Here is a 27866-nt window from a genome sequence, read left to right on the forward strand (position 1 = left end):
AAACTACTGAACAACACCTATCCCTGTCCTATATGACAATTTTGAAAAACACTTTTGATTCACTTTGAATGTTGACTAATGTATATATGCAATTGTCTTGCTTGCTAAATGTTCTTTACTTGAAAAATAGAATTATTCTGCAAATTATTATATATTATCTGCTCTTAATTCATTTATACAGAACTGTTGATTTTATTTACAGTATGTTACAAGTATAAAAAAATGAGAAGTATCCCTTTACTTTCAGTGGAAATGTGATTTAATCACAGTAACTATTTACTTTGTAACTAACTACACCATACTGGACACAATATAATCACATAATCCTGGACCACGTCATATTCTGAGCTGATGCTGTGGCAGTCATGGAGGAGCGGAGAGCATGAGACTGATTCCTGAAAGACCCCAGTGACAGATAAGTCAGTCTGGACTGACACTGTTTCAATTTACTTGAACTTCTATGTGAAGCTACTTTGACACAATCTACACTGTAAAGGCGCTACAGAAATAAACATGAACCAAACTAATTATTAGCAGTCATTTGATCTATTTTGATCCACGAATGAAATCGCTTCGTCTCCAAGAAACATGATACTTTCTTTCTGGTTGAATCAATGTTTTTCAGTTAAGTGAATGATCACTTGATTTAATCTTTAAGTCTTAAGTATTAAGTCTACCTATGGGAAGAGGCATCACAAGTGGGTGGAAAAGGGTGACTAAGTGCATATGGCCCTGGCATGTGACGGGCCCAGGGCTGGCTGCTCTCGAAGATCCTAAAATATTATTGATGTGACATGTGAATGTATAGCGCGTGCAATAATCTGATCCCATCTTCAGGAACAGACTGATGCACATGTCTGCATCAACTCAATAGGCCGTAAAAAAAATCAACACCTTCTCATATAGGCACAGCCTGGATGTAAACTTGGATGATTATATGGGTTGTTTAGGATTAAAATATATTGTGATTAGTTCAGCAAACTGTACATGGTCGTCTCAGTCCCCTTTACATTTCTTTTTGGCTCAGCGGAGCAGAAAGCTGTTTATCGATAGATTGTTATAGCATCTGCATGGTTCCTTTCAGTTTAAAGACCTTACTTAAGGGGCACCTATGATGAAGATCTCTAAGGACAGAATTGTGTGTATGTATAGTGCGTCCACAATCATATTGAAGTGATAGAAACACAAGTCTCTTTTTTTAAATTTCCTGACGTTAACATTTCCAGTGATTTTAAGGCCAACCCATCGACTGTAAAAGATCAAGACGTAGTATCTGTGACGTCACCCATAGGTTTCTGAAGAGCGAAAATTCAGTCGCCATTTTGTTCGGGCGTCATCGCACACACTGGGGGTGACCAAATAAAGGCAAAGAGGTGAAGCATCAGTGGAGCTAGCCTGCTAGCATTTTGCTTAGACAGGCTTTTCTTCCTGAGAAACGCTTAATACTTCATTGCCTGCGACTCGATTGTGTTCTGACCACATGTGCTTAGTTGTACATTATATCAGTAAAGTGTTGAGTCTTTTAAAAACAATGTAGTAATACATTACAAGCAATGACACGTTGATGCTGACACCACTTGTAAATGGGGTGTTAGGGGTGCGCTTTTCCCTGCCCACCAAATTGATTGACAAATGCCATGTTTCTATAATAACAACATGTATACACATGTCCACAGAACATTTTTTGCAAATAAGTTTAAAACAGAGCATGTTTGTAATAAAGAGAGTAAATCGCCTATGTAATTCTTAACCACTATAAATCACCATGACCGCATAATATCAGTAAACACTAATAAGTGTGTGTGTGTGTGTGTGTGTGTGTGTGTACTGCAAACAGCATTTGTGTGTGACTCATTGCTTCAAAAGGACTTGAATAAACTTCACCACAAATACATGAAATAAACTTACTTAGTATTTTTGACTAATGAGCTTGTCCGTGTCTGTCTCCATCACTGCGTTGTTTATCTGACGAAAGGCACGATGAAAACCGGCACATGTGCGGCAGGCGGGGAGACGCAGCTCATTTGGATTTAAAGCCACAGGCTACAAAAACAGCTACACTGTAGTCAGACACCAAAATGGGAAGATTCTGTAGGCCATTATAAATAATCTGATGGGTATTTTGAGCTGAATCTTTACAGACACATTCTGGAGACACCAATGCTTGTCTTACATCTTGTAAAAGCGGTAAAAGAGGTGCTCTTTAAATTGTTTAGCTGAATCAAATGAAATGAGTGTAGTCATCTCTCAACTTACCTTAATCTTTACAACTGACTTAAAATATTAAGTAAAACTTATTAACATATTCAAATAAGTTAAAGTAACAAACATTTGTAGTCATTTTACAGTGTAGATTTCACAAAATGTAATTGGGAGAAATCGGTTTCTCATCTGTACCACTGTGTTCACTGATACACAGGGATGATACATGGTTGATAAAAATCAGCACTTAAATTACAGATTTTTAAAAATTTATTATGATTATTCACTGACAATCTCTTAACAGGCTGAGCAGTAAAGACTTGACAGACAGGATATGAATATCACAGCACCTTTATTCATACTTATGCACACAAAGGAACCATATGTTTAGAGCACAAGCACAGCTTTCTCATTGGCTCTTTCTCATTCCCATTCACACACCTCATTATACCTGCTCTCCGCTGCTGTAAGGCTCTCAGGTAAAGCTACTAATACTCTTCTATGAAGCTGGTAAATTGTACCCAAAAAGAATGACACTACTTCTTTAATACAAATGAAACATGTCCTACAATCATCTACTGTAGAAAAAAAGCAATTTGTTGTTCTTGGATCAGTTATCCAATCACTCCTTCAGTCTGTGATTAAGAAATAAAAGCTACTTCCATTCAGTAATACTGTATAGTGAAGAAACTACACATTTGCCATCTCTCCCAGTCTCTGAACCAATAAAAAAATGTAAAACAAAGAAAGCTGTAGTAGATCACTAATGACTGAAATTACAATTTATGTGAGCGTAGACGCAATATTCAGACTGGTTATTTTAGAGCAAGGGTCGCCAAACTTGTTCCTGGAGAGCCAGTGTCCTGCAGATTTGAGCTCAAACCCTAATCAAACACACCTGAATGAGCTAATCAATGTCTTACTAGGTATACTTGAAACACCCAGCCAGGTGTGTTGAGGCAAGTTGGAGCTAAACCCTGCAGGGACACCGGCCCTCCAGGACCGAGATTGGTGACCCCTGTTTTAGAGTATGGGAATCTAATTGTGTTAAAGTCCTAAATGGCACACTGAAGACAACTATTAACCTGTTAGTCAAGTGCTGACAAACCAAAAATAACCGTTTTCTGTTTAACAAACGTGGTGAAATGAAGCTTGGGGAAGCCCTAGAGAAAGAACCGTCTCAGGCATCATAGTTATTATTAAAAAGGCAACTTATTCACTTTTTTTTTGTTGACTTTGATAGTCAAAAGCACTACAGGAATAACATTGATTACTGTCTATAATGTCATTATCGAGTCATACTTTGATTATTATTGTATAAGACAACAGGACACAAACATACAGAGATAAAGACTACAAATTTAGTCAACTGACGCAAGACTCATGCTCATTCAAGCACCTCCCGGATATTATACATGTAACATTCAAAATTTAAGATCGAGATGTATTCTGTTGATTGAGTCCTTTAAGGATTACATAATCATCTTTATGCTGTTTTTTTAGTTATTTTTTCTTGAACTGTTTGCAAGCAGGACAGATTTACGTAAGATTCAGTTAGCTTCAATCTCGCAAATGGTCAAAAAAATAAAACGATTACTCCAGGCTTTCACATCAAAACAAAAAAACTAAATAATCTGCTTTTAATAAGGCATCGGATGTCATTCTTTCATGTGGATTTTGATTCATCTCTAGGTCAATCTTTGGATTCAACTCCAAAGGTTTCAGTTTCTCAGGCTGGTGATGGAAATATGAAGCTCCGCCATCTGTTCAATCCTTTAGGCTGTTGATAGAAGCGCAGATTTTGAGAGCAGGTCCGAGTTTGATGTTCATGGTGGACATGAGATGCTCTTCCTTGAGCAGCATCAGTGCCTGCCCATCGATCTCCTGTGACAGGAACTGGGATGACAGGTCCTCACAACCTGATGAGTGATACCAGAAATGGAGAATAATATGAAAAAATTGTCAGTACAGTGGTCCCTCGCTAGAATGCGGTTCACTTTTCACAGATTTTTTTCATGCAATTTGACATGCTTTTTTTCTACAGCTCAATGTGCTCTGCATCCTGATTGGCTGTAGGCAACTGTCAATCAATCTCCTCCGTGCATGTACTCTTGTACAGTACAGAATATGTTCAGCTTGACAAGTTTACATAAATCTTCGATGCTAGCAGTGTGACTCTGAAGTGCTGTGCTGTACTGTATGTTTGCTAGTTTTCTCCCCCAAATGTCGACGAAACGTTCTGCACCATCAAAGGCACCTGCGGTAGCACCCAAAAGGCAACGGAAGACGCCAACCATCGCACAAAAAGCTGGACTTCTGGACATGCTAAAGGAAGGTAGAAGTTACGTGGCTATAGGGCGATATTACGAAATAAATGAAGATCAAATGGTTTTGATCTTTGGTTGATTTATAATACTGGACTTATTTTTCTACGAAGGTTTGAACTTTGAGAGTGTTTAAACGAGAGAAAAGTGTGAAAATGTTAATGCATGTCTGAGAAAAGTCTATAAAGTGTGTAGTAAGGGGGATTACAGCCTTAAAACATCTATAATAATTGACAAAATAAAAAGCGGACTACTTTGCAGATTTCGCCGATTGCGGGATATTTTTAGAATGTAACTCCAGCGAATAATGAGGGATCACTGTATAAGGAAAAATATTAAGCATTCGCTAGTATAATACTGACCTTGAAGAGATGAAATAAACTGACACACTTCCTGCACACTCCAGTCAGCAGGGTTGCCAGACAGGAAGTGGTTTTCGTCCACTGGGAGTCCACCGGGGGCGGTGTCATCCAGCTGAGGGCCACAGTGGGTCGGTCTCGGGCATGAGAAGGTGGAGCTGGGGGAAAGGGACAAGAAGTCTTCTTCTTCCTCGCCCTCACAGCTGGAGATATCATCAGAACGACTGGATTCTGAATGACACTGTGAAAGAAGAAACAATATAAACAAGTACACTTACTCAGTGTATTCTGAAATATTACACAATTATTTAAATGTTTACTTTTTGTTTCATTTGGACGACTCCCATATCTGCTCTGCAGTTTAAAACTGCTAAGATTTTTTTTAGATTGAGATTTTACATTTTTTTTTGTTAAGCAGGAGATTGTTGTCTCACAACTCACATTCAGCAAATAAGAGAAATGTTCATTATTATTATTTTAAATATATAATTGATGTTTTTGATTCTTTTACTCCTGTACCTTTTGCATATTTGTATTTACATGATTATCTGAATTGCTACTACAGCCCAATGTGTGTCAGTTTTCTTTATAATGTTATTTTATTTATCTATTTTATTTATTTGTGTTTCTGTTCTAAATATCGGTCTGAAGCTAGAATTTGTAATTGTACTATGTTTATTTAGAGAGGAAAAAAATGTCCACTAATTTTGTTTTCTGCTAGTAGATTGGAACAAATGATGTCTTACTGACAGTTTTTTTTGATACTGTATCTCTCTGACTAATAAGCATCAATAAAAAAATAAATAAATTTATATATATAAATTTATATATATATATATATATATATATATATATATATATATATATATATATATATATATATATATATATATATATATATATATATATATATCACACTCATAGCAGTGCTATACAGCTGTATATCGGTACGGGTGGGAGGCATGAGTTGGCTCGAGGCCACAGACCGAGTGCCTTAGTGTCCCACCAATGACGATATATAGCCATATCGCACTGGTATGAGTGTCATATTGCGTTTGTACATTAGTTTGACGGCACAATCATGTGTATAAAGAAGAAGATCAAACAGACTCTCAAAAACCTTTTTGTACAAGGAACTTTCTTCCACCATTCAAACCTATCTGCAGCTGATGTCAAAACAGCAGAAATCGTTGCTACTTCACCAACGTCACTTTAGAGCTAGTACTTGAAGGATTCTCCAGCATAAAATCTAAAGTGATGACAAAACAGGTGATTTTACCTCACATTTTAAGATTATAAGGCTGGACAGCTTGAACTGCCATCAATCTACAGAGATTTTCCAGTATTTCTCTGTTGCAATCGAAAAAAAAAGCTAAAACAGCGCAAACGCTACGAGTTTCTGTGGTATAAATACAGCACTACAAAATACAAAAGAGAGAGATCAACTTAGAATTTTACTTACCTGATTTATAATGATTTGTTCTAAGGTTTACGCTGAGAAAATGCTGTTTTTCTCCCCTAAACACTAATTATGCGGTCACTGTTGCCATCTTGTGGCAGAACGCCAACAGTCACTTTCTTTGGTCTGCTAACATCCAATCTAAAAATCTTAAAAATGCATTATGTTGCCCAACAGCAGCAAAATTTGTCAAACTGTAGTGTCCTCTGGTTGTTGCTGTATGTGGGTGGAGTAATACACAAGGGTGAAGAGGCTGTCCTAGTGCTGTTATTTGCATTTGTAATATATATATATAATATATATAGAAATATAGATATAATTTATTGATATGACGACAAAGCTGAATTTTCAGAAGCCATTAAACATATGCCACAGAATTCTTCAAAATAATCTTAAAATACAATCAGGTGTTTACAAAACATTCTTATTAAAATGCTGAAAACATTTGGGCTGCCAAATACTTTCATAGAAACCATGATGCATGTATTTATGGATTTTTGATGAATAAGAACATCATTTAGTTTTTAATTTTATATTTTTCAAAAATCTGGCCAACCGCAGACCGGTAAGGTACACAAAATAATAATTTGATTATCAATGTCCATCATCTCACCTTCACAGGAAGGTGCCTTCCTGCTATTTTAGCACAGGCGATCTCAGAGCTGCTTCTGCGAGGAGCCCGGCGTCTGGCAATAACATCCTGGACCTCAGCGCCCCCTGCTGGCCGTTCTGCACCCTCAAGACCCCTACTAGCCCGTAAGTGGTTTCTGCAGCTCACATTGTACCTTAAAAAAATGGATTCAGATGCAAGAAACAAAAACAAGACACAACATAATCATTCAGGTTCATTCTTAATTTGTCATATTGTTTTGGTATATCCACATCTACTGCATACACCAGAGGCAACTGAAATCTGCAGGAAGGTGACTCCTGATACACACCAATGTAAATTCTGTGTTTTTTCTGCTTTCAGTAATGTAATTCTGTACAAGATATCATCATGTAATATTATCTACCAGAAAATACGTACATATTTCATAAACATTTGACAAATTTATCAACGCTGATTTTGGGCTCACCTCTTTGCACAGCTATTGGTGCAGAAGCGCTTAGATCTTCTGAACTGGCTGGCTGGTGCAAAATTAAGACAGTATTCACACTTTAACTCTGTAAATGACAGACACACATGTGAATATGGAGAGAGAAAAGAACCACTTAGACTATAGGAAACGTTTTTCCATAAATCTTCATGATACAAACACTCACTATCAGAGCGGATGTCCTCTGGATGTAGGATTGGCGGAACAGCACCAGAAAGTTCTTTCAGGGGCCCGGTCACCTGTCAATCATAAAATAATCAGTTCACTATTTAATGAACGTTTAATTCGGGATTAACTTTATTTTTGGAAACACAGTCTACCTTTCTATGAAACACTAGCTCAGTGTTTCTCAACCACGTACCAAGTGGACCAACAGCTCAGCACATTTTCCATGTCAAGTCTCCTTAACCAAACACACATGATTAAGATCATCAGCTCATTAGCAGAGACTGAATGACCTGTAAGGGGTGTGACAGACAAAGGAGACATCAATAACATGCAGTGTTGGTGGTCCTCCAGGAATGTGGTTGAGAAACACTGCACTAGACATACTAGACTAGAAGGACTCACTGGGAAAGGTTCAGCTCCCTCCTGGATGACAAAGCCCTCGATGAGGTGAGTGAGAACCTGAGGTTTGACCACAGCCTGTGGGACAGGTGCTCGATCGCCCTGTCCTGCTCCACGAGGGAGAGGAAGAGGGAGAGAGAGGGACAAGGTAGGAGGAGAGGAGAACGCTATCTCTGGGACTAAAATAAGAAATAGAACAAAAAAAAAAGAAAGGTGAAGACAAGCAAAACATTAACTATATTACATATTAATACAAATAAACAATACAAAAAACAGTAAATATTATATTAAATAAAAATTACATTATGAAAAAAAGAAATTTGGTTACAAAGTCTTGAACTGGTTCACAGATGTTCCATTAACGCAGGACATTGTCTCATTTAGTTTAAGGTGCTTCATAGGCTTCACTATTCCAAGTGTACATTGAATAAAATATTTCCACCAGTGTCGCCATTGTGTGACAAATGTCAGTTTTTAGATTCCAATTGGTCTCGTTCCTATGTTGTGTGTCCCAAATTACAGAGTTTCTGCAACAAAATATTCCAAGTTTTTTCAGATACATTAGACATTCCTATTAAACCAGATCCTATATTAATTATATTTGGAGTTTCTAAAGAATTTTTGAGACTTGCATGGGTTCAACAACAGCTTGTTTACATGGGTTAATCTCTGACAAAAAAAATCCTTTTGTTTTGGAAGAAAAAAAATAAGTTCCAACTCTTAAATTATGGCTGACAGAGTCAACTAGTACATTACATCTGGAAAAAAATGGTATACCCTAATAGACAAGATTTTGTTATTTAAAATAATTTGGTTCCTTTTTATCTCCTTTCTACAAACTTATGAATAATATGTTTACTATTCTTTTAGTACCTACTTTTACCACTGGACAGCACTGGTGCACAGGTGGTAGGGGGAATGCATGTTTATTTTTTTTGTTTAATTAGTAATTTTATGACTGTTGGTAGTTTTTTTGCTTGTTTCTTTTCTTTTTTATTGTCTAATTGGTAATTTATGTATCTAATTTATGTATTTACAAGTTAAGGTCTGCTAAAATGTCTATTAATAAAATATTTAAACCAAAAATTACATAATGCAAACAAAAATACACTTTTAAAATTTACATTGTTATTATTGCAAATTGTTTATTAAGATGAACTTTATGCTCTATATGTACAAAGACTTGCGTTGAATTTATACTAAAACATTGCGTACGGACAAAGTTGCAAATGTGCATACGCAGTAAAAAAATTAGATGTCTAAAACACTGCGTACGTGGAATCCCACGCATATTCTCGTTGTACATCCGAATTAACGTGAAACTGAGCGCAAGTGCACAAGCGCAAAACCCCCTTATAAATATGGTAATGACTCCACTTTGGCAAAACCAAACGAAAAAAGCAATGGCAAAAGCAAGCAAAAAGAGAAACTTCATAGAATGTGAATTGGAGGTGCTCCTATCGGAGGTAGACCGGAGAAAAACTGTGTTATTTGCAAGTTTGTCCTCCTGAATTAATAACAAAAGAAAAAAAAAAAAGAGTGGAGAGTTTAGCTGATACGGTTAATGCAGTGGGGTCTGAACGTCGCACTGTGAGTGAATTAAAATAGAAATGGTCCAGTGTAAAGGTGCAGGTTAAGAGAAGAACAGCAGCGCACCGTCAAAGTGTGGACCGAACAGGCGGGGAAACAGGGGATGCTGAACTAACACCCTTTGAGGACAGAGTTGCCTCATTTGTGGGCGACACTTTACTGTCTAGAGTAGTATGCGTGTCTGTGGGAGACACAGATGTATTTGAGGAACACTTTGCTAGGGCGGTATATAGCAGCACCCCTTATCAAGGCAATGCCGCTGGCATTTCAGCTGCCCAATCGCCTGCTCTACAACTAACCGAGTGCAAGAATGGGCATCATCTGCACTCTTGGTCAGTTTGTGGGTTGTTGAAAGGGGTTAAAAGCCACGTCTTTAATGGATAACCGCGGTCTCCTGATATGCAGCTAAATATTTACGCTAAGTAAAATAAAGTAAAAAAACTTAGCTGGAGTAATATCTTTAAATACATCACTCACCAAGAAGTCACCCATCGCATGTTTAATAGCAATGTTTTTCACATGTGTGGTGCGATACTTTGTAGTGTGTAGAAGTCGCCATATGGAAATAAAACAAACAAACACAAGTAAAACATGTACGCCAGACATGAATATGAAGCGGACCAACGCACACTCACGTTAATTTCATCGTTATTAAATTCAAACGTGAGAGTGAAACCTGCCGTACGCAAAGTTTTTGTGCGTGGCAGTGAAGTCACTCGCTTCATTTAAGTACATTGTGTCTGACATTGCATCGCTGAGTGATGCAATCTCAGCTTGCATCATAAAGGCTGCATATAGATACTATTGGAATTTTTCACCACAGAAAAGTTATCACCCGAAAATATTATGCCATTTAATGGACCATTTAACAGTCAAACTTTCACAACAAAAGGCTGACCTGTATCCAGTGAAGGAGCAGGTGACAGAGGAGGGGCGGAGTCTTGCAGTGACGGACTTCCACTGATTGGCTCATTCAAATTCTCATGGGTCAAATCTGACTCTGACTTCCTTTTTAATGGACCAATAGCAGGCTTTATCTACAAGATAAAAATAAGTGCATGAGTCTCACAATAGACAACGTAAATGAGGAATCGGAGTTCACCCACTATCCACTACCCACTAACCTGAGCTTGTGAAGACTGAACAAACACAGAGTCTCCAGAGTTATTCTGTCCATCCATGGAGTGTGTGACTGAAGCGGGATTACCCTGACTCAATACTGCACCCTGATTGGTCTGCATCTGAGAGATAGGGAGGGCACTTTGGGCTGTTTTAGGGCACACGCCAGCTCCACTTGTATCCGCAGCAGTAACCATGGTAACAACATTACCCGGGTTATTGACTGGCACGGCAGCTGTTCCATCCTGCTGGGAGCAACAGGTTCGAGCCTGGGCCAACGCTAAAGCTTGTGAGTTTCCCAAAGTGCTCTGCCTTGCTCCAACCAGCTGAACTGGGACATGGGGAGGGTGATGGCCTGCTGTGGCCTGGCCGTTGTTGGGTGGTGCTGGGAGAATGGGAGGTGGGTGGCGAGGGGACATCTGCACTGGTAACCGATGCCCCTGAGCTGTTTTAGGTTGAATTGGCACATGCCCTGTTCCATGAGCCAGCTTTTCCGTGCTCAGATTTGCCCCTGTTTGCTGAAGTGGCTGCACCACCAATGTCTGTGCAGTCATGTTGGATTTGGTTGCCACCGTTCCCAGTGGATAACCTTGAGTAGATGTGGGGACATTAGAGGTGGGTACCAGGATGTGGGTAACGGTGGCTGTAGGAGCTGGTACACCTCGAGTTTGGCACAAGCCAGATTGAGAAAGGAGAAGCTGGGAGAGAGGGAGCGAGGGAGTGGGTGAGGAGGACGGGGGGTTGGAGGTAGCTCCCGCCTGCTGTGGGGTGACAGCGGATTGGTTAGTGGGCTTCACATTGAGTGCAGGCATGCTGGGATTGGCGGTGTTGGAGAAGCTCTGGAGTTTGGCGTTGGCAAGGGGTTGAGTTTGTGGTTGGACCTGCTGGGTTGATTGACCAAACTGCTGTGGAGTCTGAGTCTGCTGGTTAAGTGGGAATGCACCTTTAGGTCAGAGAGACAGGAAAATAAATTGTGAAATAGTCAGCACATTTGGAAATAACCAATAAGTAGAAATTTGAAATTAAATTCAAAGAGGAAACATTGAAAGTAATGAATGTGTACATTCATTGTTTTAACTTTCAAACTTACATTTCTTTTCTGTAATATATATAACCAAAAAGGCAGCAACACCAAAGCCCCAAAAAAGGCAATTTCTTAAATTAAAAAGGCTGATACAAGGTGTGTAACGTTTCGAGCACACGGCTCTTCATCAAACAGTGTTCATCATAGTATGTTGCTCCTTTTTGTGCACTTCTGGATCACATGGTCTCGCACATTATCTCAAAATAAAGAAAACATAACCGAATATAACGGAGATACAACAAAATAATACAACAAAATATATATCAAAATATAGACAAAAAAACTTTACCCAAACACCTAATTAAACATTAAAGAAAAAGATGAATATCTTGTTGAATATTCGGTTGTATTATTTTGTTGTATTTCCTTCCGTTATATTCTGTTATGTTTTTCTTTATTTTGTGATGTAATATCGGGGTTTTTTCTGTTTTTTCTGTTTTAATTTTTAAGTTGTATAACTTATAAATATGCATTTTTTCTATTTTTCTTGTTGTGAGATGATGTGTGAGATCATGTGATCTAGAAGTGTACAAAAAGGAGCAACATACTATAATGAACACTGTCTGATGAAGAAACGTTACAAGCCTTGTATCAGCCTTTTTAATTTAATAAATTGGCACTTTTGGAGCTTTGGTGTTGCTGCCTTTGTGAATACATATTTTACAATTTTTGCTGTTTGGCTGGGCACCCAGTTAAAGTGATGTGCATGCTCTTGTACATTTTTACATTTCTTTTCTGTGAAATATTGTAGCAAACACTCCATAATTGTACAAATTTAAGTATCATGATAGTTTTAAGCATTTGCCAGATAATATTTGGCTGACACTTATAAGGTTTTGCTAAAATGACAAGGACTAGTTCTTGTCTCTTTAGTATCTTTAAAGGTTTAGCTCGATTCAAAGTCATTATCAATTCTCAGTGTCAACCTTATTTTGGGGTTAACTAACCCTTTAATTTCTTCCAAAACTTTCTTACTGATCCCAGCCTTCTGAACAGGACAATTACATTCCTTCAATTTTTTTTTATTAAATATATGTTGAGTAATATCTTTTTAAAAAATTGGAAAAGGAATACAGTGCTCAGCATATACAAGTGTACCCCTCACAAACTATCTTTTAAATTAATAATTTGAATAGGAAGCTGTACAGTATTATATTTTTGTATTTACATCAGATTAGTCAGTACTGAAGCCTAATCTGGAGCTTATCTAACAAAATAACTTACGATAACGGTCCAAAACTAGTACACCCAAATGTATATGTTATAGAAAAATATTAAATACAATTTTAAAAAAAGAGGAAAAAAATCAAAGGAAGCAAAACAATAAAAAAATGTAGTTGAAATTTTGTAGGTTGTAATTTTGTTTTACAATATTTTGCTTGACTTTAATTGTTTTAGCTTTCAATTTCTTAATATGTTTGGTGACTAAAATATTATTTTAATAAATATATCTGTTTAATAAATCTGTTTTGATTAAATGCACCAACATACATTGTCTATATTCACTGAGAAATGGATACAAATATTCATTTTCAAAATCGGGTGTACTCAATTATGCTGAGCATTTTTAATTTCAAGACAACCAAGTGAATATTCAAACTACATGGCAAGCGGAAAACAATAGGCCTGTAATATCTTCATTTTTATACTCACCAGTCGTTTCCTTCCTGTCTGCAAACTCTGTCTTCACAGTAGCCACCCTAGGAGTGGACACGCAACGCATTGCCAAGTTCTGCACCTGAAAGGAAAAAACAACAAAAAATGATGCCACAGGTAATACAATGAAAAGTGTGACTGTGGAAAGCAAATACCTCCCATGAAAAATTCTCTAAACACAACAGACTAACTGAATTATACAAATTAATTTAAACACTAAATAAATGTTTTTTTGAAATGTATAACACCTAAAATTCACTTTGGATAAAAGCATTTGATAAATGATTATATTGAAATGTAATTAAGGATGATATTCAGCTATATTTCAGGTGACTGATATTTTATTATGGAAAATGACAGACCCAAAATATTGTGGTGCATGATGAATTCGCTTTGAAAAGAGGATTTATTACATGTGCCGGGATATCCCGTAAATGATCATTCTGTGTGTATGGAAAGTGACACTGCGATGATGAACACTAGTACCATAGCAACACTGCAGCAATAAAAAGGTGTGTTTTGTTTATATTTGTAAGGTCTTGCAGTGTTGACAAGTGCCTACAGTTTGTCCAAGTGTTATACAATTTGTTTTACCTTTTTGATGTTCAGGCTTGGTTTTTAAAACAGGTTTTTGATTAAAATATCAAATAGAGGAAAGCTTTAGGATTTAAATGTATTACTAGCCAGTTTTTTTGCATTTTACTGGAAATATCTGGCAACGACAAATGAGTCAGGTTTCTTTGTCTGATCTTTGTCTGTGATTTCATGTGCTGCACTTACATAAGAGAGACACACCTATAGTACGCATTTAAACACATAAACAACTAGGTTTCCCTTTCGTTTCCATAGACACTGCATATTACAGCTGCATGATTTTGGATAAATTAAGAATCTTAATTTTTTTTAATCATTCTTTAAAAAAAAAAAAAACTAAAATCAAATATATTATTTATTTGCAGCAGTATATGTGACCCATGACTGGGGCCAGACGGAATCTGCGGACGTTTTTTGCTATTTCTGAAGAGAATTTTAGTAAAAATCTGCGGATTTCTGCAGAATTATTTTGGGAGTATCATAACTAAAACCTTAATATGTGAAATAAAAAAATAAGATCTTTTTAACTTTTATTGAATGTTTAAAATGCAAATTCAATTAGATTCACTTTATTTGGTAAACTAAGCAAGTCTATCATATAATATATCTACTAAAAGACAGAAAATATTACTTTACAAACTGCATTGTACATAAATCAGATGAACATTTTCCTATTAGTCAATAATATTACTGTCCTTAATTTAAAAACTGAATGAATATAGATTTACACACATTTACTCAAGTAAATAAACAAAATTAATAATGGGCTAAAATCTGCGAAAATCTGTGGAATATCTGTGGAAGTCTGTGCACGCAGATTCCGTGTGGGCCTACCCATGACGACAAAAGCATAAGTGTCACTTTTTAAGCCTTTCTAATACAAGCTGAAAAAAGTAAGCTTTCCGCTGATGTATGGTCTGATGTGTGTTATGATGTAAAGGACAATATTTGCCTGAAATACAACTAATTGAAGTTTGAAATTCAAAAACATCTAAATATTAGGGCTGTACGATTTTGGGAAAATATCTAATTGTGATTTTTTTTTAACAGATATTGCGATTTAATTTGGTAGTCAAGCTTTAAGCTCAATATTCTGTGTCGCAGCTTCTTTCTGCTAAAATGCAGTGAGTGTTATTTTAAAAAGAACTGAATTCGGAGTTATTTTGAGTTATGGTGAGTTATGGCATTAATCATCTCCTGGTGCCTTCATCATGTTTTTTTTTTGATATGGTGTAACCGCCGCAAACAACTCTGAAATTGAACTTTGCTGTTGCTTGCTACTAGATTGAGTGTCACCGGCAATACTTTCAATTGACTTTTAGCAAGACTCCTCATTTAGCTGTCTGTGGTGCTTTTTTAGGTGCTGGTTGTTGTATTTCCTCATGCTGTGGCAAAAATTCAGCAACAGCTATTAAAAATGTCCTGTAACTGTTTGGCGTCTGCGACTTTGAAACCAAAATATTTCCATATTACCGACATGCTGCTTTACTTTGATATGAATTCATCTATTAATGCTTCTGAAGCAGCAGACCCAATCACACTTGTCCTCGCTTTCCTGTTTGTTTTATTGTGGGCGCTCCTCATAGTTCGGTTGCGCAATTCTGATTGAGAACATACTAACTTCGCACAGAAATGCCAACAGACCCAGCCGGGACTTGAACTATCGTGCCACCTTCCAAGGTCACATATTTAAATACATTTCATTTTAATGAATGAATGACTCACTCATAAATCTTTGTTTCATTACTGTTCAAATCAGCATTTATAAATTCAAAATTATTAAATGCAAATACAATTTTAAATATTTTAAAATGTCTTAACATTTTAAATTTAAACTTGACATCTTTAAATTAATCATGCTGATCTACTGCATAGAATTTTTATAAACACCGGCATCACAACTTGAATCCTTCGAGAACTCATTCAGTTAATGTGAAATGCGATGTCACTCTCAAAAATTATGCATCTACAGAAAAGAATCAAGATGAAAAATATGAACTGACAATCCAATTTAGCTGCGGAATAGGGCCTGTAAGAGTTAAGAAAGAAAAGGAGTGAGAAAGTCAAATGTCACACCTGATCATTGTCTGACTGGCTACTTGAAGATGTGGGAGTTGCTTCCTGTTGCTGCTGTTGTTGTTGTTGTTGTGGCTGCTGCTGCTGTGGCTGCGTTTGGGCAACCGTTGCTACAGTTGCTGTCGCTGTACCACCAGGCATGAAGATGAGCTGAGGTGTGAGAGGTGCCCTGAGAGAGCGGTTTACCTGAAGGTGGAAAGCCAAGAAAAATTACACACTTAGGAAAAGAATTGTAAATAATATGGATAAATAATCCATTCACATTACCACAAAAATAAACCACATATAAGGTCTAGGCCTGGATTTAAGTGCACTATGGTAAGACACTTACTCTCAGGTACATCTGACCCTGTCCGCCTGAATTTCCACCCAACAAAACTGACTGGCTAAGGGCTGTTGATGCTGCAGAGGTGGCAGGTCCTATTGGACGGGGATTTGTCATGGTTCCTCCAGCAGAGGTGGTGCTTAAGTTGACCTTGACACAAAACCACACTGCAGATCAGCTTGAACTGATTTAAACCTTCCCAAATGATTTTCAACAAGCATTAAAGCAGCTTTTGATAAACAACGAATAAGAAACAGAGGACTGCTTTTATAATTGTCATGTCACATTAGATTTTAAAAATGTTAAATGAGGGCCTCACTGTGCATTGCGCTGAGCTTGTAGGCTGAGAGACGCTGTTACTGGGAGAGCTGGACTGACGACTGGCTGCAAGAGTTGCCTGAAAGTATAATAAAGGTAATCGTTTAAGATGAGACGCTTAACAAAACACTTCTGAAATAACACTACACGCAGTATCTTTAGGCTTTGGTGCACAGTTAGGATTATTTATAATGATAACATATCAAATATAACAGCTTAAAAATCATTCAGTGTTTCAATAATAACAGCAATAATATTAATAAAATATACAAAAAACACATAAAATAATCATTTTCATTTACAAATACAACAACGATTATTCATGAAATCTAAGAACTCATACACACAGAATGTATTTTCACCTATTATCAATGAATGATTATTACATACACGTATATAAAGTTCTGTATTTGATGCAAAATGATACACTTGTATGTGATACAAAATTAATTATTATTCATATTTAGGTTAAATTTTGATTATGTACATTTCTACCTAAAACGCTGGTGCAAGCATTATTGTTTTTATTGTATAATGTCTCTTACGCTTACCAAGGCTAAATTTATTTGATCAAACATAAAAACAGTAGATAAAAAAGTGCAGTAAAAACTGAAAAACAAATCATCATCATCATAATAATAAATAAAAAAAGAATTCTAATAAACTGATTTTGTTCTCAAGAAGTGTCTTAATATCCATGTTAAAAAAAGTTGTGGTGCTTAATTTTTTGGGGGACCACGATTTTCTTTTATTTGATGAATAGAAAGGCTGGAAGCACAGCACTTATTTAAAATGGAAATCTTCGGTAAAAATCACAAATATCCTTACGGTCAGCAGAAATAGCTGAAAAATGCTTTTACTGTTCCACTGCCTGATTTCACTTATTGTTAGGACTGTGCGATTAATCGAAATCGAATCGCGACTTGAAACGTTATGATTAGCTAATCGCAAGAGGCTGTGATATGAAATATATTCATGTATTATTTAATTTCCCCCACCCAGAGCAAATGTGCGATTGCCATTTGTGTGTGGTAGTCTTACTAGCTAGTTGAGTGAGCATTGATTGTTTTTATAAGCTACACTATCTCCCTAATTTGAGTTTAACATGTTTACAGTAAGCTACGGTCATTTTATTTGTGTTTACTGTTTGCTGAAGAGAAAAATTAGTGTTTAATTTCTGAATATTTAAAAACTGATTTGAATAAATGTTTAACTTAAGTTAATATCTTTTCAGTTCCTTTTTAAACTAGCACATACTGCATTTTAGCAGTAAGAAGCTATGATACAGAATATTGAGCTGAAGCTTGACTACAAAATTGAATCGCAAATCAAATCGAAATCGCAATATCTGTAAAACAAAAAAAAAAGCAATTAGATTATTTTCCACAAATCGCACAACCCTATTTATTGTTAAAAGATAATTTAGAGAATTTTATTGTTTCATCTTGGGCTGAACAATATATCGTTTGAGCATCAATATCGCAACGTGTGTAACCACAATAGTCACATCACAGGCTTACATTAATCATTAAAAATGAAAAGATGAAGATATTATTAATTTATTTTAATTATTTATACAATACCGACCATGTTATTTAATGTTTGATTGTTACATTTGTGTACTTAAATACTGTTACACTCCCCAGAAAATGATAAAGCACTGTTTATTTAACTTTCTTTTAATATGTTATTTGTATATGCTTATAATTTATTATACTTCATGAAGATGCACTGCATAAAAAAGGACTTGATCACTCCAGTTGATCTAAATGAATAAAATCTTGCCAAATAGGGCTATTCAAATCATCTGGAGAAATGATATTCACATCGCAACAAAACTAAATATTGCAATGTCAGATTTTTCCAATATTGAAGAGTTTCATCAATCCAATCTTTTTTTGGGGGGGGGGTCGGTCTAAAGCAGAGATGCCCAAAGTAGGGACTGTGGGCCAAAGTTGGCCCATTGTAACCCTTGAGTTGACCCACCACCCTGGGGAGTATTGGGGAGAATGCCTTCAACAGAGATTGCCATTTCTAAACTGACGTAACCTTTTTTATGTTTGTTTTGTTAAAGCAAACTGAAATTAAATGTTTTAATTAAATGTAAATGAATCTGAGTTTTTAAAATGTAAATACTGTCACTCGACAAATAGAGGACTAACAAGAGACATGGGCCAGCAAATCAAGGCAAAAAACAGAGCAACTCTACTATAAATGAATTTTTTTTTTACTGTAATAAGTTTATTATGTAATGTAAAAAAATTATAATATACCGTATTAAGTAATATAAAGCAATGTTTTATAGTTATTTTACATTTTTATTAAATAAATTCAGCCCACTTGCCTCAATAAAGTTAGGTTTTTGGCCATTCATAAAAAAAGTTTGGGCACCCCTAATCTAAAGAGTCTGACCTGTTGCACAGCAGCCAGGTTGTGGAGTTGACAGGTTGCGCTGTTGATCTGCTGCTGCAGCATCAGCTGCTGGAAATACTGCGCTGCATTGGGCTGCCTCTGTAAGGCCTGCAGCGCCTATAACATTGAGAAGCACAAACAACTACGTTTCCCTCAGTTCAACACATTAATATGAACAAGTGATTTAAATTACACTTCAATCTGGCCATTATTCAAGACTGCAGGCTTTCTGACCCACCTGAACAGCTTGCCTTTCATAGAGAGACATTTGAGCTATCTGAGGAGGGCGGGAGCTGCCCCCTGATGCTGCACTGCTATTGGTTGAGCTGGAGTTGGTCTGGTCTTCTCCTGCCTCCATGCTCACTGGATGGACGACCAGTCAATCAAACTTTGTAACTGAATACCAGAAAAAAAATATGCATAAACAAACGATTTAGAAGGGATTATATGCTGTTCTGATTCATTAAATGTCAATTAAAACGGCTATTTATAACGAATACAATCAAACAGTTTGAACACTTTCTCACAGACAAACTTGTTAACTTGTTGGAGGACTCTAGTCTGTTCAAATCTTTATATAATGTATCTTTCAAAATAACCCACAGAAATCAAGTAGCTTTAATGTGGATAATGTCTGTAATGAATAAACAGCGGCTGTGGTTATCTGTCATCTGTGGTTGATGAATGATCGAGGTGTTTCTGCATTAGTTATCTGTAAAATTCACGTATCATTAGGTTACGAAGCATCTGAGACCAATCAACAGCATGCACGAGCCTTTATTTAGCATGTCTATTAGCACAAGGTGTGCATTTGGTGGGAATAAAACACCATGTCCGCCCACAGTATCTTATCCGCTGCTGCAAAAATTGTTGGTGAACTGGCGACTCCCAAAGTGCCAAACAGACAGAATTTTACCTCTCTGCGGTCGGTAATGTTCTGCTTCCCTCTCTCCTAAAGGAAGCAACGGTCTGAAAATGACACCTCGGTGCTTGCGTTTTCGGTGTAATGCAGTTCCGCTCCCTAAAATTTGTCTTTGCAAGTATTGTTGAAATTCTTCAAACAACGGTGATTGTGATGAGGCTCAAAAAAAGCGATGAAACCCCGCCCCGCCCCCCGCACTGTTTACTATACTTTTTCCGGCGCCAAAAATGACGTGCCAGATAAAAGTCTTTATCGGTGCCCTAAAATTACACAATAAAAGTCTATCTATCTATCTGTCTGTACTATAATGCATATGATATTACAGTTTTCTCAGTGGCTTTAGTGCATTTCTCACAACACTTTTTACATTTGCACAACAGTTAATGCGTTTCTCAAAACAATTAGAACAAACTGCAAAACCTAGTTGATAACCTGCAATAGCGTGTCACTTGCTCATTCCTCAAAAGCAAGTATTTATGTCAATGAAAGTGTCAGTGTTATCAAGATGAAAAGTCCTGACACCATTGTTTATGAACAAGATTATGACAGTTTAGTCTGTAGATGTTTTCCACTGCAAAAAAGTCACTGCATTTAGTGATGTATCTGAGTACAAGACACCGAAGATGTATGTTTCACATTTTTACAGCATTTGTCTTTGCAATTCTAATTTATTCACAGCAGTGTGCAAAAGAATAAATACACCCCTATTTACAACAAACATAAACTTTCTTTGGGTAGAGCTGTAAACAATATTGCAATACATATTGAAACTGAATCTACAACATACATGAGTCTGTAAATCATTCATAAAATTAGCTTTACAAATTTTGACAACTAGTTCAGCATTTTTGATTGTAATGACTCAAGTAATGAAATGAGGACTATTAGTTTTATATGGAATGACTATTCAGCATTCACAAGTTTAGTTTATTTTGACTGACATGACATAAGCAAATGATAATGTTATAAAAACAGCAGAGAGTTATAAGAAAGCAAGTGATGCATGTCCAAAAGCATTTGCAATTTGTTGGAAGGAATGAGAAACTGCTACTATGATGTGCACAAATGAATAATTGTTTTGAGAAATTCATTAACCGTTGTGCAAATGTAAATAGTGTTGTGACAAATGCACCAAAGCCACTGAGAAAAACTGTACAAATATGTATGTAATAAACATTAATAACTACTGTAAATATGAAATCTTAAATTTAAAATTGAACCTTTTGATTTAATAATAATAATATGGTCTTATATGTTAAAATTAGATAAATGGGACCATATGGTAATTTTAAAGATACTTCAACTTTCAAAGGGTGTCACAATTAATGTCTGTTTGATTTCTACTCCAACTCCTATTTCTACGCCCAACTGAGCCTAGTTTCTCTCTAGATTTTTTTCCTTCGCTTTCGTATTGGTGAAGTTTTGTTCCTCGCCACTGTCGCCACTGGCTTGCTTGGTTTGGCTCTTGTGGAACTGCGCATCGATGGATTTGCTCATCAGTGTATGGACTTTCAGCAGTGAAATTTAAACCACACTGAACTGAACTAAACTGAACTTCAACTCTGAAAACTGGACTGACACTGTTTCAATTTTCTAGAACTTATGTAAAGCTGCTTTGACACAATCTACATTGTAAAAGCGCTATAGAAATAAACATGAATTGAATTGAACTGAACGAGATTGAGATTTAGTACAGAGATAATCTAACTCTGTGCAAGATTGATGCCAAAGGGAGAGTAAAGTACACCAAAGCTCGTTTGTCTGAATAAATAAGTAATACAATACAGTACAAATAAGTAATACAAGTTCTTGTTATTTAACAAATCAAAGTGTTTGATTATAAATTCAAGTAAAATGCATCTAACTTTGGCAAAACTTGAAAAGGTCTTATTTGTTGACACTGGATAATGACTAAAGTTATTGGGATATGGCTACATGAACATTTTAAAGCATTTATTTATGTTATTTATTCATTCATTCATTTACTTTTCGACTTAGTCCCTTTATTAATCAAGAGTCACCACACCAGAATGAACCACCAATTTATCCAGCATATGTTTTACGCAGCGGATGCCCTTCCAGCTGCAACCCATCACTGGGAAACACTACAGACAATTTAGCTTACCCAATTAATTCACCTATAGCGCATGACTTGAGGGGGAAATCGGAGAACCTGCAGGAAACCCACATGAACACGGGGAGAGCATACAAACTCCACACAGAAATGGCAACTGACTCAACTGGGGCTCAAACTAGCAACCTTCTTGCTGTGAGGTGATCGTGCTACCCACTGCGCCACCGTGGCGTCTTATTTGTTAACAAATTTTTATTTTATTTTAATACTTTTTCTTGTAAGTTCCCAGTGCAATAATGTTAATCAGACAAAACACTTTCTGTTTCACTTTTCCATTTCCAAACATATTACTAGTACAGTTTTACTTCTTTTTTTTTTCAGAAAATTCATGACTTTCTTGTTACTTTTGCTTTTCCATCAAGTTCAATGCTAATTAGTACTATGCTAATTAATTAGATTTTACAACTTCGACATCCAAAAGCAAAGTAATGTTCCTCTTTCAAAGACATTCATGCAAGTCACTGTTGACTCACACTGGCACTGACTGTGTGACTCATAAAAACTTTTCCATAGCAAGGGCTCATTTACATTCTAGATTGACCTGCTCTTCAGGCTGACACTTCATTTAAAAACATAAGCACAGGTACAGTCAAGCTTTCATGAAGTCTCAACATCTGACTGCTCAGATCAGATAGAAACCTCAGTAAGTATATATTTCCTCCACTACATTATAGAGAAAAAAAAACGTAAGTGATTAGTTGACTTTACTTTAAAAAACTGAGTAAACCTATTGCCTTAAAATGATTAAGTAGATGAACTATGTGTAAAATAAAAAAAGTTAAGTTAAGTGAACAGAACAACAGAATTACTTGACACATTTAAGGCAATGGATTTACTTCCTTTTAAAAAAGTAATTGCTTTTTACAATGTATGTCATGTATATTTAATGTAAGCAGGACAAAACTACACATTGTGAAGGTATACATGTAGAATACAAAAATGTTTCAGACGTAATGTTATAAAAATACACAAATTGATAAAGTTTTAACAATTAAAGGTAAAGGGATACCTTAATGTCAAAGAGAAATGTAAATGTAAAATGTTAACATTTCGAGTTTAAATCCTAAAAATACAGATCCCATGACATGACACAACAATTCTAAGGAATAAATTAAATCCTATGATAATGATTAAATCCTACACTGTTAAAATCATTCAGTTACTTTATTTTAAACCTGTTGCCTTAAAAGCGACAAGTAGGCTTTACTTTTAAAAAAGAGAGTAAATCCTTTGTAACTTGTAAATGTTAGGTTGACTTTACTTGATTTTTATAATTATACAAGGTCGCTTTTCTCAGTGTAGTTTTAAAGTGTTGGTTTATCATAACATTATAATTAGTATTTAAAAACAATTTACAGTATATACAGTATCATTATAAAGTAATAATTCAAGTAATATTCATCACAAAATGCTTATGGCCTTGATGGACTCTGAAGTACAATTGTGTATAATTAATCATTTAAATCACAAGATTAAATTGTAATTCAAAATCAAGCATGTTTGATATTTTCAATTTGGGATTGAGGAAGCTCAATAGAAACATCAAAAAAATCCTGCTACACTATTGATCTCCTTATTTTTTATTAAATGGCTTGCAAATTGGAAAGAGGATCTCCCTACTGAAAAAACAGCTTAAACCAGCCTAAGCTGGTTGTCTGGTTTTAGCTGGTTGACCAGCCTGGTTTTAGAGGGGTGTTGGCCACTGGAAATGACTGGAAACCAGCCTGGGAAACCCCTCTAAAACCAGCCTGGTTGACCAGCTAAAACCAGCCAACCAGCCAAGGCTAGTTTAGGCTGTTTTTTTCAGGGCTGTCTTAAAAACTTCTGGTCTTCCAACCTAATCATGTGTTAGATATGAATTAATTTTTTAACTTTAATCCCCAATGTTTATTTTCTAGGTGTAAACAATTTAAGAGATAAAAATCATGGAACCTACAAGATCTAGTGTGCTGGGTCCAAAAGCAGAGGCTGGTACAAGGAAAGATAGGAGCTGGGCAAAAGGAAATTGGTGGGATAAACAAAAAGTGAGCAATGAAAGCAAATTTTATAAGCTGGATCTGAAAATAACAGAGTATGGCTTGACTGGAAATATGGGTGGAAAGAATGACAAAGGACCCCATAATCAGGCTTCAGGACATGGTATAAAGGGACAAAATCTAACAAAGCATTCAAAAGCAAAGAAAACTCCAGAAGACCAGAAAAAGAAGGAATCAAAGGGACAATGGAGAAATGAAAAGGCACAAATTGAACCAGTGACTGTGAAGAAGTCTACTAAAGGACCACAGCTGCATCCCAGTAACCAGATTTCCAGTGGGGCTGGTGTTCAATCAGAGTCAAAAATTGCTGTCACATCGCTCGTTGTTCAGGACAAGAAAGGTTTTGGTGCTGGATCTGGACACAGCACTAAAGTTTTTGTACCTGAAAAAGCCAAACCAGGTTCAAGATTGGTCACCAAGCCTGGCAGTTGTCCTAGTGAAATATCAATAAGTGACTACCTATTACTTCTAAAGTGCCTCCAAATTAACTTGCCCGATGGTGTTCTGAACCCTAAAGTCATCAAGCTTTCACAGACTGCCGACGTCATACAGAAAGCCCAGGACATTGTGAAAGATCTGGAAAACTTCAAGCTTCAGTTCAACAGCATTCCACGTCTTGGCTCCCGTGAGGTTAAGAACTCACTCTCACTGAAAGACAACAATAAAGTTTATGAAATCACACAGATGATTTTCTTCAAAAAAAACGAAGGTTCTGATGAAGATCTGAGAACACAGTGGAAGAAGAATGCTTCAAACACGAACTGTGGATTTAGATTCAGAGACAAATACAAGACAACAGCCGTCTCCACCCCTGCTATGTATGCCACAGCACAGACAAGGAGCTGGAGACACTTAAAAGATGGAGAAAAACATGCAAACATTTCTGCAGGAGTGACAGTGAATGTCAGCGAGATTGAGAAAAGAGACTATCGTGACAACTCAACGCTATGGACTACCTCCTCTCCACAAAGGTTCGGCAAATATTTCCAGAACCCAGCAGGTGAAAATGAATGCCTCAAGTTCTACCATGAACTGTGTGAGATTGGTGCTAACAGGACAGTAAAGTACACCAAAGGTAATAAAGTAGAGTCTGGGTTTCTCTCAGGACGACTGGACTTCTTGGCAGAAATAAAAGAGGAAAAAACTGAAAAAATTGTAATTGAGTGTAAAGGAACCACTGGAGATATGGTGGGGAAAGTCTTCACCAAACCCACAAATGGTGGTCGTTTTGCAAAACTAAATGAGACACATGAGTATTACTATCAGGTACAGGCATACATGTACATATTAAATCAGTCAGCTAAACAAACACAACGCTTCACCTCTTACAGGGCTGTCATGGTGATCCAACACTACCACAAAAATGGACAAGAACCCAGAGATTTCTACTGGAATTATCTGAGAAAGAATGAAGCAATACAGCAGAAGATCAGTGAACTATGTGTTTTCTGTGAAGAAGAGGTTCTGGCCTGTTTCCTGGCTGTTCTCAATCTGATCTTCCAAAAAGATTCATGGAGTCAAAACTCTTAGCAGTTCCCCTACAAACACATTGATTTTTAGCTTTAACTGGCATGACTCTTGGTGATCAGGGTTTTTTATTATGGAAATCTTTTGTTCTGTAGTTTGCATAGTTTCACTTCCAACTCTGCATTTTGGGATGGCAGTATCATGCATATTTACATCCCTGTTCAGGAAATATGGTTCATAATGTGTAGTTCTAGAAGTTTACCAGTGTATGAAATTACTCATGGGCAACATGGTGGCTCAGTGGTTAGCACTGTCGCCTCACAGCAAGAATACCCGGTTTCCTCTTGGTGCTCCGGTTTCCCCCACAGTCCAAAGACATGTGGTATAAGTGAATTGAATAAACTAAATTGCCCATAGTGTATATGTGTGAATGAGTATGGATGTTTTCCAGTACTGGGTTGCAGCTGGAAGGGCATCCGCTGTGTAAAGCATATGCTGGATAAGTTGACAACTTATGTGGCAACCCCTGTTGAATAAAGGGACTAAGCCGAAGTTAAATCCGAAGACTAAGCTGAATAAAATCACTTATGCAAACTTAATAAATGTGCTTGCAATTAGAAGAAACAGCTATTTTATTTTATTTCACTTTAAAAATTTCAGATCTGTCAATAGAGAATTCAATGCATATTTAAAAGCTATATTGTAACTTGAATATTAATAGAATAAGGAACATAAACATAGTTCTTGTTTTATTTATGCCTAGGTCAGTTTTTCACATATCAGGCAAAATAGATATATTTCTAAATATAAACAAATAGGCATTATAACAGACTACTTACAAGACTCTTCCTGTCAATTTGTGCACTCGCTGGGAAAATTATTAATAATTTCTGAAATAATAACATGTGGACCTCAGAGAAAAATGCTTGGAATAATATTCATATGTTATGTTGTTGAAATGAGTCCAACATATTCAAGTTAAAGCCTATAGGTCACAGGGTAAAACTACAGCATCACCTGGTGAATGAAAATAACAGGTGATTCCCCAGATGCCGGTGCTGGTCATCTATAACACATTTATTGTCATGAACATGTTGGTAACATAAAATAGTTTTTAGTTGTGCAGATGAGAGTAAGGGACATTTTACCAGAAACGCACATTTTCACTTATAAAAAATGTGACAGGGCCTGACTTAAGTTGTCGTCCTCAAAAAATTGTACAAAAACAAACATCAAATCATACAATTTAATGCATCCTTGATCACTGTCAGCTTCTCCTTTGTCAAATGATGTCACTTCTGAGTCATAGCCTTAAAGGTGTATTGCACGCATTTTATGTTCAATTTAATGCAAATGTGACAGGACTGACAAAAACATTGGGAAACTTGTAAAATATTATTTATATGTAGAATTCATTTATAATGTCATGTTTTTAATCAAATGATCTGAATGATAACGAATTAAGCTAGCTATTTCTGAAGTTTTTTTTTCTAAATAACAGTTTTTAGCATAACAAAACTATTAAAGCTGTCGGTTCCATTTCGGCTGAGGACAAGGACAATGACAGAGTTTGTACATTTGTAAAGTGCTTTTAATAAAAACAAAAATCGGTGAACCAAATGATTGACATACTCCTTTACAGAAGAACTCACAGTAATCAACCATCTGTTCATTTTAGACATTTTTGGGATGAAATACGTTTTATTCACTGCATTTATGTTTTTATCTCAGGGACAGATAATGTACATTTTTAGTAGAATGTCCCGTGAGAAGAAACTGAAAAGGGTCTACTTCTATTTCTGTATACTCAAAACCACAACAAAAAAATAGTAAAATAAAGAAGAAAACAGGGTTTACTTTCAGGTGGTTTGGTATATCTGTGTAAAAGTACATTAATTTTATATTTGTATAGTATTTATCAGAGATGGGCAAAATCGAAATGTATTTTAAAATAAAATACCAAATGCCTCAGTTTTTACATGTATCAAAATACAGCAGCCACAAATGTCTCAAAATAAAATACTGTATTTTGTATTTAGAAATTACTACAAAATACTTTTACAAGGGAGGGTGACATTTCTTCACAAACCTTTAATCAGTAAACATATTTGATCAATCTCTT

The 27866-nt window shown here is 36.2% G+C and overlaps 2 protein-coding genes across 3 annotated transcripts; one reads left to right on the forward strand and one right to left on the reverse strand.

Annotated features, from left to right (window-relative positions):
- Positions 1–2537: 2537 nt before the first annotated feature.
- Positions 2538–20294, reverse strand: phc1 (polyhomeotic homolog 1). Of its 2 annotated transcripts, none has more exons than XM_056475520.1 (15): positions 20102–20294; positions 19424–19581; positions 19186–19302; positions 16775–16852; positions 16462–16605; positions 16131–16316; positions 13458–13542; positions 10726–11663; positions 10500–10638; positions 8015–8190; positions 7611–7683; positions 7424–7475; positions 6958–7129; positions 4889–5126; positions 2538–4121 (listed from the first exon to the last, which is right to left on the reverse strand). In XM_056475520.1, the coding sequence occupies exons 2-15, from the start codon at positions 19541–19543 to the stop codon at positions 3970–3972; spliced, it is 2670 nt and encodes an 889-aa protein (XP_056331495.1). In that variant the 5' UTR covers positions 19544–19581; positions 20102–20294; the 3' UTR covers positions 2538–3969. The 2 variants fall into 2 exon arrangements, with proteins under 2 accessions (XP_056331495.1, XP_056331494.1); XM_056475519.1 differs by having other exon boundaries at positions 7424–7511.
- Positions 20295–22798: 2504 nt separating this feature from the next.
- LOC130243277 (uncharacterized) lies at positions 22799–27364 on the forward strand. Its single transcript, XM_056475397.1, has 2 exons — positions 22799–22884; positions 24140–27364. The coding sequence occupies exon 2, from the start codon at positions 24167–24169 to the stop codon at positions 25805–25807; it is 1641 nt and encodes a 546-aa protein (XP_056331372.1). The 5' UTR covers positions 22799–22884; positions 24140–24166; the 3' UTR covers positions 25808–27364.
- The last annotated feature ends 502 nt before the right edge of the window (positions 27365–27866 follow it).

This window comes from Danio aesculapii, chromosome 16 (assembly GCF_903798145.1).
Source record: "Danio aesculapii chromosome 16, fDanAes4.1, whole genome shotgun sequence".
Classification (NCBI taxonomy): Eukaryota; Metazoa; Chordata; class Actinopteri; order Cypriniformes; family Danionidae; genus Danio; species Danio aesculapii.